This window comes from Corythoichthys intestinalis, chromosome 21 (genome assembly GCF_030265065.1).
Source record: "Corythoichthys intestinalis isolate RoL2023-P3 chromosome 21, ASM3026506v1, whole genome shotgun sequence".
Lineage (NCBI taxonomy): Eukaryota > Metazoa > Chordata > Actinopteri > Syngnathiformes > Syngnathidae > Corythoichthys > Corythoichthys intestinalis.
In genome coordinates this window covers 23,364,223-23,377,286 of record NC_080415.1, presented here as the reverse complement: position 1 = coordinate 23,377,286, position 13,064 = coordinate 23,364,223, and the positions used below count along the sequence as shown (strand labels likewise).

General features: G+C 37.6%; 1 protein-coding gene across 12 annotated transcripts in view; it reads left to right on the top strand.

Annotated features, from left to right (window-relative positions):
• pald1a (phosphatase domain containing paladin 1a) overlaps window positions 1-13,064 on the top strand; it is a 124,000-nt gene that overhangs the window by 25,062 nt on the left and 85,874 nt on the right. For 2 of the 12 annotated variants that reach the window (XM_057826623.1, XM_057826624.1), the window contains exon 1: window positions 2,577-3,360. The exons of 4 other annotated variants lie outside the window; for them this stretch is intronic. Coding sequence is in view for 3 of the 8 variants with exons in the window: in XM_057826616.1 (XP_057682599.1) it covers window positions 11,474-11,535 (62 nt within the window). In the remaining 5 variants the exon portion in view is untranslated. Of the gene's footprint in view, window positions 1-2,576; window positions 3,361-11,435; window positions 11,536-13,064 lie in introns of those variants that run through there. 6 more of the 12 variants (XR_009061797.1, XM_057826615.1, XM_057826618.1 and 3 more) reach the window with 4 other exon arrangements.

Below are 13,064 nucleotides of genomic sequence, written 5' to 3'. Positions count from 1 at the left end.
ATCTTAAAGCAGTACAGCGCTAAGCGCTAATAAAGAGCGCTAAGCGCTAATAAATAAGATTAACGTTACTGTTCTGAAGTAACGTTAGCCCTGCGGAGGGCTAGGTTTCTATTAATTATGACCACTGTCGATGCTTGGCTAACGTGTCTTACATACAGGCTTTAACATAACATAGCATTGTGGAGTGATGAGGGTGTAAAATAAAAACTTAATCATGCTAACTATCAATTTTAGCTTAGTAGTCATTGCTGGATAAAACACCAAGCAGCACTGGTGCTAATGTGCTCCAATACAGCCTGTATCATACATTTATTTTGAACACTGCAAAAACTCAAAATCCTATCAGGACTTGCAGTTTAGACTAACTTAAAACTTAACTAGAACTTAAAAATGGCTTGACACAAAGAGAAATTCAATTGAAAGACGTGGGAAAAAAACCAAACTTTTAAGTGATGTGTGTTATCAAGCGTAACGGCATTTTTAGGTAAGATATATATATATTTTTTTGTAATAAGATCTAAAGTTTTTTGAGTGAAAGCAGTGAATTAGTCTTTTTTTTTTTTTTTTTAATTCTAGTTACATCTGAGATGCAATTATTGGCTGTTTTCAACAATATACATCGAAAATAAAGACATTGATTAACTGAAAATGGTTCAAAATTAGATGAAATGTCTTGTTTTCTCATGTATATTTATAATTGCTCTTCACCTAAAAATATATTTGTTTTATCCGATTACTCGATTAATCGATAGAATTTTCAGTCGATTACTCGATTATTAAAATATTCGATAGCTGCAGCCCTATTTGAAAGTGTTGGCATTTAGTTTAATTGAGTTGGGTGGATACACTGCCCTCTTGTCTGCCTCATTTCACGTGACTAAATCCAGCTGCTCCTTGTTAAGACCAACATAAGCTAAGTTTTTGTTTGAGCTAATGTTTTTTAATGCCTTCGTAAAGTAGTTTATAGGTATATCCAGCCGTTATTTGTGGGAATATGTGTCTGAACCATTTGTTAAGAGCGTTGTGTAAAAAAATATATCAGCATTTAAGCTAGCGGCCTTTTGCTATGTAAGTTAACCAACTGTTCTTTTGTTGTGCATACTGTAGATCCTCATTTTTTTGTTTTTTTATACCGTTCGAGGCTCAGCTCAGGTATTTTAAATTTTTTATGTTCCTTATACGATTGCTCGATTAATCAAACTAACTAGCTCATCGATTAATCGACTACTAAAATATAAATAGCTGCAACCCTAGTCAAAGGCAAATCTATGCTGAATCAACCACTAGTGTTTTTGAACTACAAGTGTTCCAAAACTCAGGTGAATATACTAGAGCTGAAACGAATACTTGAGCAACTCGAGTAACTCGAGTTTAAAAACTGATCTGAGTAATTTTATTCACCTCGAGGAATCGTTTAATTTTGCCAGCTCTAAGCATCACGTTTTGCCCGGACTACTTTTAATGCGGGACGACGCGCTGACGTCACGTGCGTAGAGGAAGAAGCAATTTAAAAAAAAAAAAAAAAAAAAAAAAAAACTTACTGCAGCCGACAGCCGCTACAAACTACACCGACGTTGCTAAAAACTATGCCCGCATGATGCTAGTGTGTTAGCAGGTAGTGTCCGATGCGTTAGTAAACAGCCGCCATATTTAAGCAGTAGACTTCTCAGCGCTAATAAATAATGTTACTGTCACTCGCTCACGTAACGTTAGCCCATCGGAGGGCTAGGTTTCTATTGACTATGACCACTGTCGATGCGTGGCTAACATGTCTTACATAAAGGCTTTATTTAATCTGTAAAAACACAGCGCTGTAGAGTGATGAGGGTGTAAAATTAAAACATAGTAAAGCTAAAAAAGCCGCTACAAACTACGCCGACGTCGCTAAAAACTACGCCCGCATGATGCTAGTGTGGTAGCAGGTAGTGTCCGATGCGTCTCACAGATATTGCATGCATTTCGGCCAAGATGCGAAAGCACAGACTTGGCCGCGTCTGGGCAGCGTTAGTAAACAGACGCCATATTTAAGCAGTAGACTTCTCAGTGCTAATAAATATAACGTTACTGTCACTCGCTCACGTAACGTTAGCCCATCGTAGGGCTAGGTTTCTATTGATTATGATCACTGTCAATGCGTGGCTAACGTGTCTTACATACAGGCTTTATTTCATCTGTAAAAACACAGCGCTGTAGAGTGATGAGAGTGTAAAATTAAAACATAATAAAGCTAACTGTCAGTTTTAGCTCAGTAGTCATTGCTGAATAAAATACCAAGTAGCACTGGTCCCTAATGTGCTCCAATACAGCAGGTATCATACATTTATTTTGAACACTGCAAAAACTCAAAATCCTATCAGTACTTACAGTTTAGACTAACTTAAAACTTAACTAGAACATAAAAATAGCTTGACAAAAATGGAAATTCAATTGAAACACGTGGGAAAAACACGTAGCTTTCAAGTGATGTATGTTATCAATAAATATATATATTTTTTATAAGATCAGAAGTTTTTTTGAGTGAAAGCAGTGAAGTTTTTTATAGTCACATCTGAGATGCAATTGTTGGCTGTTTTCAACAATGTACATCGAAAATAAAGACATTGATTGACTGAAAATGGTTCAATATTGGATTAAATGTCTTTTTTTCTCATGTATATTTATAGTTGCTCTTTACCTAAAAAAAATGTTTTATCCGATTAATCGTTAGAATTTTTAGTCGATTACTCGATTACTAAAATATTCCATAGCTGCAGCCCTAGAATATACACTGAAAAATTGGTTACAAGGGTGATACTTGGCATGGTACTGGTAACTCATTCTTTATAGCACTCAATGAAAAAGTTCAAGGACTGATTTAATTGTGTTTTGAGAGTCTTGTTAAAAGGTCTGCCATGTGTGTGTGTGGGAGGAATTGTGTTGCCTGGAGGCTGCACTGGTAGCGATTGGACGGTGGCGAAGGAGATGATGAGTAAGCCACTCGTCCGGGTCCGCCCCCACATCCTCTTTTACGCAGCGGCACATGCTCCTCACACCGCTGCACCTCCTGCTTAGCCCAAAAAATAAAAGAGTTGAAAAAAAATCTGCTGAGGGATCTGTCCTCGTTCAAGGACACATCCATTAAAGGGATGCAAGACCACTTCTTATGCTTGTCTCGCGATGACCGGTCACACGTTAATTGAGTCCCGCAGGCCAGGGAGATGCCAGGAGGACTGAGAGTGTGACTGAGCCGACTGACGCCTGCCCTGGAGAGCTTTTCATCCTTTTTTTTTTTTTTTTTTTAAAAAACACTCCATTTTTCGTCTGTGTTTCTCAGTAGACTCCGGCAACCTTTGGATGGTGGACAACACAGCTGAGGGATAGGTACGGTCCGGATACTTTGCGATCTATGCTGAAGGAGTGAAGAGCTTACTAACATAGGTCATGAATGGTGATTTGCAGGGCAAACTTTTGGGGTTTGAAGATGTACATCTGGGCAAGGTCACTTCGATAAATACGTCACATACTCCATTTTTGTCTTTTTATTGACGTTTATCATCAATTATTCAATGTCAAAATTTCTTATAATAAATGAACCTTTGAAAATGAATATACCGTTTGTATAAAACTGTTCATCTTCTACTAATTTTCTCTAAATATATGAATTAAAACAATTCAATGAATTCAAAAAGAAAATTTGAATTTGTATGTCAAATAATTGAAGTAGTTTGGTTCATTTGCACGAAATGTATAAAAATGAAATGTATGTATATATTTTTGTGTTAGACAAATAGTCTTTTTATCTTCCACACAAAATTATATCATTATGTAGAAAAATAATACGTTTAAAGTACTATACTCAGTATAAGAAATTGTTCATTGTTCAGTGCTTTTTAGTTTATCACTCGCACTGCATGTAAGATCTGAATAGACAAACAAAATTAAATATTGACAAAGTAACTTTAAACTAAAAAAAACATGTTTAATATCTGTTTTTATTTTGTTTTGACAAATGAAATAATAATACACTATATCAATTGACAAATAATTTAGGCAATTTTTTTTAAAAATGCTGTTTTAATGAAAATTATGCTAAATAAATGCACGAAATAATATCGGATTCATGATTATGTTAATGCTTAGTGGAATAGATTAAAGAATGAAGCAGGCTCCCTTTCATGTGGTTTGGGTTTGTACTTTACTTCCCACATCATGTGTCGTTTCATTTCTTACTCCACTGCATGCCCTATCAGGGTGTACCATGCATCTCGCCCAAAGTCAAATTATGGATTACAGTCTGTGGTTGGTCCGATTTGGGCATCCTACAAACATATTAATAACAAATGGACAACCACACGCTCAGGCGGATGCTAGAAGAATGTTGCGGGCAGTCGAGGGGGTCAAAAAAGTGGAACGACTGCAGCTCTGAAATCACAGGGGAATAAACCCGTCGTCTTGTACGCAAATAAAATTACAGGCAGCAGTTTTAAATGTAGAATTCCAAAGCCTTTTTTAGTAGCTTGTCATTGAGCTGTCAGGAAAGCAGGCGGAAGCTCAACCGCATGATTTATGTCATATTCATAGTGCCAGCATAGTTTTCACTTGTTTTTTTCCCTTTTTTTTTTTTTTTTTTTTTTACCAAGCAAGTTTTTTATTTTTTTAAATTGTGGTTGTGCAAAATAACATTTTAACTTACAACATTTGGGAACAATACGTCGCCGGGTCCTCTACAGCGCAGAGGAAGCACTGAGCTCATTTCCTTACCACATGCATAATCCAGTGCAGGAACTAGCAATGTCCTGCGCAACCCCGCTTTTCAACCCAGCGGTGACACACGTGCACAACCTCAAAAAGGATGTTGCAACACGAATAGGCCTAAGCGCTTCCTGTGAAGGTGTGCCAAGACTTCCGTAGAGTGAAGTGGGGTGTTGCCGTAATCTCTTGAGCTTTCGTTTACCACCAACTAATAAATTTCTTAGATGTAGGCAAGGAGAAAGTCTTCCCCAGCTTGTCAGTGAAATTTAGGTTGGTAAACCAATCATGAGATTCAGATAGATGACAGCGTTTCATCGCTATTGTTTAAAGATCAGCACATCTTTTGAGTAGAATAAATGTGGTGTTGAATCGCAGCTTGTTTCGTTGATTATGAGGAAAAGAAATGCCAACATTTTAGAATTTGGACATGTTTAGGCACCTCACTCTCAAGCAGAGTTGTTCGATAATTACTTTTTAACAGATATCCCGATATCATCCAACTCCAAAAGTCTGATACAGATATCAAGCCGATACCGTTATATGCGGTCGTGGACTTAAAATATTATGGCTAATTGTATTGTGATGCCCCACTGGATGCTTTAATAAAGATGATGCGCACATAAAAAAATCCCAAGCATCTTACTTTGAAGGCATCTAATGGTCAATAAGCATAACTGCTGTGCTTAGCTGTGACCAGCCCCTAGGCAAAGGCTTCTACAGTGGTATGAAAAATTATTTGAACCTTTTGGCATCGCTCACATTTTCTACATGAAATAACATCAAATGTGATCTGATCTTTGTCAAAATCGAAAAGATGAAAAAAAGTGTCTGCTTTAACTAAATCCACCCAAACATTTATAGTTTTTCATATTTTAATGAGGATTGTATGCAAACAATGACAGAAGGGGGAAAATAAGTAAGTGAACCATCACATTTAATATTTTGTGCCCCCCCCCCTTTTTTTTTGGCAGCAATAGCTTCAACCAGACGCTTCCTGTAGCTGCAGATCAGTCTGGCACATCGATCAGGACTAATCGTTGCCCATTCTTCTCTACAAAAATCCGATTCCTGGGATGTCTGACATGAATCACTGTCTTTAGGTCATGCCACAGCATCTGAATGGGTTCAAGTCTGGACTTTGACTTGACCACTCCAGAATGTGTATTTTGTTCTTCTGAAACCATTCTGAAGTTGATTACTTCTGTGTTTTGGGTCATTGTCTTGTTGCAGCATCCATCCTCTTTTTAGCTTCAACTGTCTGACAGACGGCCTCATGTTTTCCTGCAAAACATCCTGATAAACTTTTGAAGTCATTCTTCCATGAATGATTGCAAGTCGTCCAGGCCATGAGTCAGGATAACAGCCCCAAATCATTATGCTCCCTCCACCATGCTTCACGGTGGAGATAAGTGGTTAATGTTGGTGACCAGTTCCATTTTTCCTCCACACATGACGTTGTGAGTTACTCCCAAACAATTCAACTTTGGTTTCATCAGTCCAAAAAATATTTTGCTAAAACTTCTGTGGAGTGTCCAAGTGCCTTTTTGCTAACATTAAATGAACAACAATGTTTTTTAGACAGTAGTGACTTCCTCTGTGGAGTCCTCCTATGAACACCATTCTTGGCCATAGTTTTACATATACAGTATTTGATATGTTCACAGAGATATTGGACTGTGCCAGTGATTTCTGCAAGTCTTTAGCAGACACTGTAGTTTTTAAAAAAAAATTTATTTTACCTTTCTGAGTATTCTGCACTGAACTCATGGCATCATTTTTGGTGGACAGCCACTCCTTGGGAGAGAAGCAACAGTGCCAAACTCTCCTCATTTGTAGACACTCTTTTACTCTCGATTCATGAACATCTAGAAGTTAAGAGATGTTTTTGTATCCTTTCCCAGCATTGTACAAATCAACAATCCTTGATCGCAGGTCTTCGCAGGTTCGTTCTTTTGAAACCATTCTGAAGTTGATTTACTTCTGTGTTTTGGATCATTGTCTTGTTGCAGCATCCATCGTCTTTTTAGTTTCAACTGTCTGCCAGCCTCAGGTTTTCCTGCAAAACATCCTGATAAACCTTTGAATTCATGCTTTCATTCATGATTGGAAATTGTCCAGGCCCTGAGGCAGCAAACAGCCCCAAATCATAATGCTCCCTCCACCATGTTTCATGGTGGGGATGAGGTGTTGATGTTGGTGAGCTGTTCCATTTTTCCTCCACACATGATGTTGTGTGTTACTCCCAAACAATTCGACTTTAGTTTCATCTGTCCACAAAATATTCTGTGGAGTCTCCAAGTGCCTTTTTGCGAACATTAAACGAGCAACAATGTTTTTTCTTTTAGACAGCAGTGGCTTCCTCCGTGGAGTCCTCCCATGAACACAATTCTTGGCAATAGTTTTACATCTAGTTGATGTGTTCACTGAGATATTGGACTGTGCCAGTGATTTCTGAAAGTCTTTTGCAGACACTCGGGTTCTTTTTAACCTCTCTGAGTATTCTATGCTGAACTCTTGGCATCATCTTTGGTGGACGGCCACTCCTTGGGAAAGAAGCAACAGTGCCAAACAACTTCTCTGACTGTCGATTGATGAACATCCAGACATTTAGAGATGGTTTTGTATCCTTTCCCAGCTTCATACAAATCAACAATTCTTGATCGCAGGTCTTCAGACAGCTCTCTTGACCGAGCCATGATGCACATCAGACAATGCTTCTCATCAAGACATTTCTTACCAGGGGTGTGTTTTATATTGGGCAGGGGAGCTTTGAACTACTCATCAGTGATTGGGCGCACACCTGACTTCAAATGTGTGGTGAAAATTGGTTTCAATTGCTCTTTAAGTCTCCTTAGGCAGAGGGTTCACTTACTTATTTCACCCCCTTCTGTCATTGTTTGCATGGTATCCTAATTAAAATACTGTATTGGTCCGAATATAAGAGTGTTTTTTTGCATTGAAATAAGACTGAAAAAGAGGGGGCTGTCTTATATTCGCGGTCTAGACATTATACCCATTCACGACGCTAGATGGCGACAGATATCATTGAAGCGATGTTCTGTCATGACAGATCTCAGCTACTTTCCCCATTCATGACACTAGATGGCGCCAGATATCATTGAAGCGATATTCTGTCATGATAGATCTCAGGTACTCTCAAGTCTAACCAGTTGGCATTATTTTATTGCAATGCTTTTCCTTTATCAGATTTGTTTCAAGACTGCAGTTCCAGTTAGACTTCACTTTGATGGTTAATGCAATTATTGCAATTTTGTTGTTTTATCACAATAGATTGGTTTATTTACATTTCAAAAACCAATAGCCATTAATTTACGAATGTGATTGCACTTTAGTTTACATATTTAAATGTTCAGATATTAATATTTGAATGAGGCAAAATAACATGCTTTTCTCTCAAATACATTTTTATAATCATTTGTTTCGGATGTACCGTAATTATTTTCTGTATAAAAATTAATTTGGTGTTCAAAAAGTCTTTTTTTCAAACTTGAGTCTTGAAAAAGAGGGGGTCGTCTTATAATCAGGGCTGTCTTATATTCGGGCCAATACGGTATGAAAACCTGTAAATGTTTGGGTGGTTTTAGTTAAAGTAGACACTGTATTTTCATCTGTGTGATTTTGACAAATATCAAATCACATTTGATGGTGATTGTATGCAGAAATGTGAGAATTTCCAAACGGTTCAGATACTTTTTCATACCACTACATTCAATTTGAAAGCAATATGCATAACCCCAAAACCGATGATGAAAAACCGTTGTTTATATAATCCGATGTCATTATAAAATGCTTTTGTCGGCCGATAGTATCGGAAAACTGTACTTTCAAGTATTTCTTTTAAGTATGGTATCGACAGGGTCTGCTTTTGAGGTATTATAGAGTGTTTGTTTCTAGAGTTGAACAAATGATGGCACTGATGTTGAAATCAAGCCCTGCAGTGATTCAGCCTCAGTCAACTCACCTTCAATTGCTGATTAGTAAAGAATGGGGAAAAAGCTAGAAACAAACTGTTTACGTGTGTTGTGAAAGAAGGGTGTCTACTCTTTATTTGGTTATATTTGTCAAGTAAGACCACTGGCTGGCTTCCAGTTTAGGGTGTACCCTGCCTCTTGCCCGTTGTTATCTGGGATAGGCTCCAGCACCCCTGCAACCTTTGAGAGGATAAGCGGTTCAGAAGAAGAATGAAGACCATTCTTTAGTGGTTAAAAGATCTGTCAAAATGCTCTGAAACACTGTTTTAAAAATGACTGGCAGTAAATTATTGTAGGAGCCAACTTTAAGTTTTGTTAATTCCTGCCTTATTCACTTTATTTCCATAAATTTACCGAACCAGCGTTGTCAGCTCCTCAGTCTATCATCATGTTATCCCAAATTAGGATTTGTAGATTATGTGTCGGGGAAGTTGTATGGAAAGATCACCCAAGTGTTGGTTGAAGTTGTGCATCTGTGACTATGCGGAGTGCACTGCATCCTTCCTCGGGCCACCAACAGATGCATCCTGCAGCTGCAAGCTCTTTCCTGCCTTGCGCCCCTTTTGTCCCAAAGACGATGCCACGCCGAGGTTAGGACGCTGGCGGAATTTAAATGGGGCAGCCCTGAATGGGGCCATGCTGGCAGGAGCTTCCAGTCGCCATGGTTTTCTTCCAGCAGTCGGTGAGCTCGCACTCGAAGGGAATACTACTAGAACAGAATAGGTTTCCAACGTACAGCTTGTGGGCCATTTGTGGCTCAATGCAAAATTTGTTCATTTAAGGTTAAGGTTGAAGATCCCTGTAAAATAAATGAAACATCTGTTTTTAATTCATTGGCTTCTATTGGCAGCCAATCCATTTTTAAGTGGCAGCAATAAATAAAACCAGATAATATTTATTTTTTTGCTGATTGGTGTTTTAATTAGGGCTGTCAAACGATCAAAATTTTTAATCGAGTTAATTACAGCTTAAAAATTAATCGTAATTAATCGCAATTCAAACTATCTATAAAATATGCCATATTTTTCTGTAAATTATTGTTGGAATGGAAAGATAAGACACAAGACGGATATATACATTCAACATCCGGTACATAGGTATTGTATTTGTTTATTATAACAATAAAACAACAAGATGGCATTAACATTATTAACATTCTGTTAAAGCAACCCATGGATAGAAAGACTTGTAGTTCTTAAAAGATAAATGTTAGTACAAGTTATAGAAATTTAATATTAAAACCCTTCTTAATGTTTTCGTTTTAATAAAATTTGTAAAATTTTCAATCAAAAAATAAATGAGGCTCGCCGTTGTTGATGTCTATAATTACACAATGCTCATGGTGCTGAAACCCATAAAATCACTCGCACCCAAGCGCCAGCAGAGGGCGACATAACACCCAAAAACACAAGTAACAAGTGGACATTACACTGTGCTGCCATTTTAATCTGTTTGAGCAGGGCATGTGCGGTAAATGCGTCAAATATTTTAACGTGATTAATTAAAAAAATTAATTACCGCCCGTTAACGCGATAATTTTGACAACCCTAGTTTTAGTGTGAAATATACAATTTTTCGTAAATAAATTTTTTTTTTATAAATATGAACAAATACATGAAAGAATTAATAAAAAAGATTTTTAAAATTAAAAATAAGACAAAAAAAACCTGAAAAATAAATCATAAATAAGAGTATTTTAATTAATTAGAACCAATTAATAAAAGGAGTTGGAGTCTAAATGATTACTGAACAATTTTCTTGAAGTACGAGGTAAATGTTTGCACTGGATAAACTTAAAACTAGGTAAAATAGTTTTTTTTATTTTTATTTTTTTAATAGATGAATGTTTTTCCTTTGTCACCTATATAACACCAAGCTGAGATTTACCCACTTTTATTCTTTTCTTGAACACAAGGTTAAATGGGGCCCCTCTCTTCCTTCCATTATTTTGTATATGACCTTCAATGGAAAATGTTTGGACATCCCTTTGCCATAGCAACAAAAAAAAACAACAAAAAAACAGGACACTATATTACAAGAGGAAATCCGACTTTTTATTGGCCATTTGAGGCCCTTCTTGACTTATGGGCACAAACTGCCTCTCTGATAAATTGTCTCGATTGGCTCTTCAGAAGGATGTTTATGACTAAGGGCTATTTTCTGCCGAGGCCTCCACCCTGACTGCTGTGCCTGCTAATTCAGGCCGTGGCATGCTGGAATCGGTGCGGTCAAGTCAGTACATTTAGACACGCACTGAATTGGCAGACGTATGAGACGGCTGGCAGTGAATTATCATGTTTTACCACCATTGACGCCGATAGACGTCCTAAGAGCGATCATTAGCTGTCAGCCCTTCCAGTTAAAATGGATTTTAACACCGTCATTGGCAAGCATTGTGTTAAATGCCAGAACATCCTTCTGAGCACGTTTTCTGAGAATTAAATGAATTGTGTTAAGGACACTTTCTCATGTGCAGCCAGAGGCTGTCGAAGTAACTTGAACATTTGCCATCTGGCCACCAGATGTACCATAGTGCCATGTTTTTTTTTTTTTTTTTCACGGCCGCCCCCATAGACTCACTTCAATGAAGATGACGATGACCGAAAGAGTTTGTAGCGTGCCAAAGGAGGCAGCATTTTTGGATCTCCCACAAGGGGGCTGTCTTCCCTTGACATTGGGGAGATGGGGTGGGCTGGTGAGAGCAAAGGATGGTGGGAGGTGATGCCAAGTTCTCACACTCCTTTTGGACCATGGCGGACAACAAGCAGCTTAGAAAAAGCAGTGGAAGTGCAAGTCTCTCGTCAACCCACTCGTAAGATGACACGTACTGAGGACTGGTTGTTTCGCAAAGGTTTTTTTTTTCGTCTTGCGGTAGGCTGATGCTAAATCTAAGGGATGAAGATGCTTTTGGTATGTTGTGTGGATTCAAATAGATTTTGGTGAGGGGAATGCTTGATTTCCTTTTATGGAACAAGAACTTGAACTTCACGAAGTCGGACTGTACTCTTTTCTTTTAACTAAACTAGTAATGTTTTCTTAGGGACTTCAAATGGAACCCGCCTACTCATCTTAAAACACAATATAGAGGAGAACAGCAGTCACTCGCCCACCACTGAAGTTCTGAATGAGTCTGTACACAAGTCTTTATTCAAAAATAGACATCACAGAGAAGGGTTTTAATTTGGCAGATTTGTCTGTCAATGTCCCTTTATTACAGAAATCTGTAACACATTGTAAATGCTAGTGTGCAACCAAAATTCTATAGTAATCAAACTATTTTTAAATTAAAAAAAAAAAATTTCATCTGTTTGCTTTTTGAGTCAAGTTTGTTTAAATTTAACTTGTTGGCTTGTATTGATGATGATAGAGGAACCAGAGCTGTCCTTAAAAATGAACTGTTTTTACACTGAGCATGCAGTACATTTGGCATATTGTCACTTACAACTTAATGTTTTAGAAAAAATTTACTTATTGGCTGGCATTGACGATGACAAACATTCAAATCATTTTGACCGGGAGGTAGGGCTGGGCCATAAGGCTATATCACGATATCACGGTAAATTGAACACATTTTTTTCGATAGTGATAAATGACGATAAATTCGCCCAGCGGTTATAGAATTTGAAAATCTAAATCATTGCATGAAATACAAACCGTTTCTCGTTGACTTATTTACCAGCTTTCAATTCAACATATTTAACAATTGTACATGCAGCGTAAATATTAAGTATATAAAAATATCTTGTAAACAATAAGCATTCAAGTATGAACATTTGTAACAGCTTGTGTGACTTGAAAAATGTACCTTATAAATATCAATGGCTGCTGTGACATGATTACTCAACACAAGTGTTTACTTCAGGGTTTTAAGTTTTTTTTTCCCCAGAGCATTTTCTGAAATAAACGCACGCACACATGCACCCCCCCACACACACACTAAGCTATACTACTCTAACTCCTATGCCAATAAAAGATTTAAGATTTTTTGATGGCAGTAATGACACAGAATAAAGCAAGTACATACACAAAAATAGCTGTGGCCATTAAACAATTATATTACAGGCTACACTGTTGGATTATACTTTATGCTGAACCATCATAAAAGCTATCAGAGAAATCATACACACACACACAGACATAAAAATTATCGCAACATACTGGTTGCTAGATGCACTCCAATCCACTCATTAACTCATTCACTCCCAGCCATTTTCACCGGAGCAACCCCCTTCGCTCCCGGCCGTTTTACTGAATTTTGACTGATTTTGCAAGGCCCCCAGAAAATTCTGTTCTATTGCTATATGAACATGGAACCCACCAAAAGAAAGATTAGACTCTTTT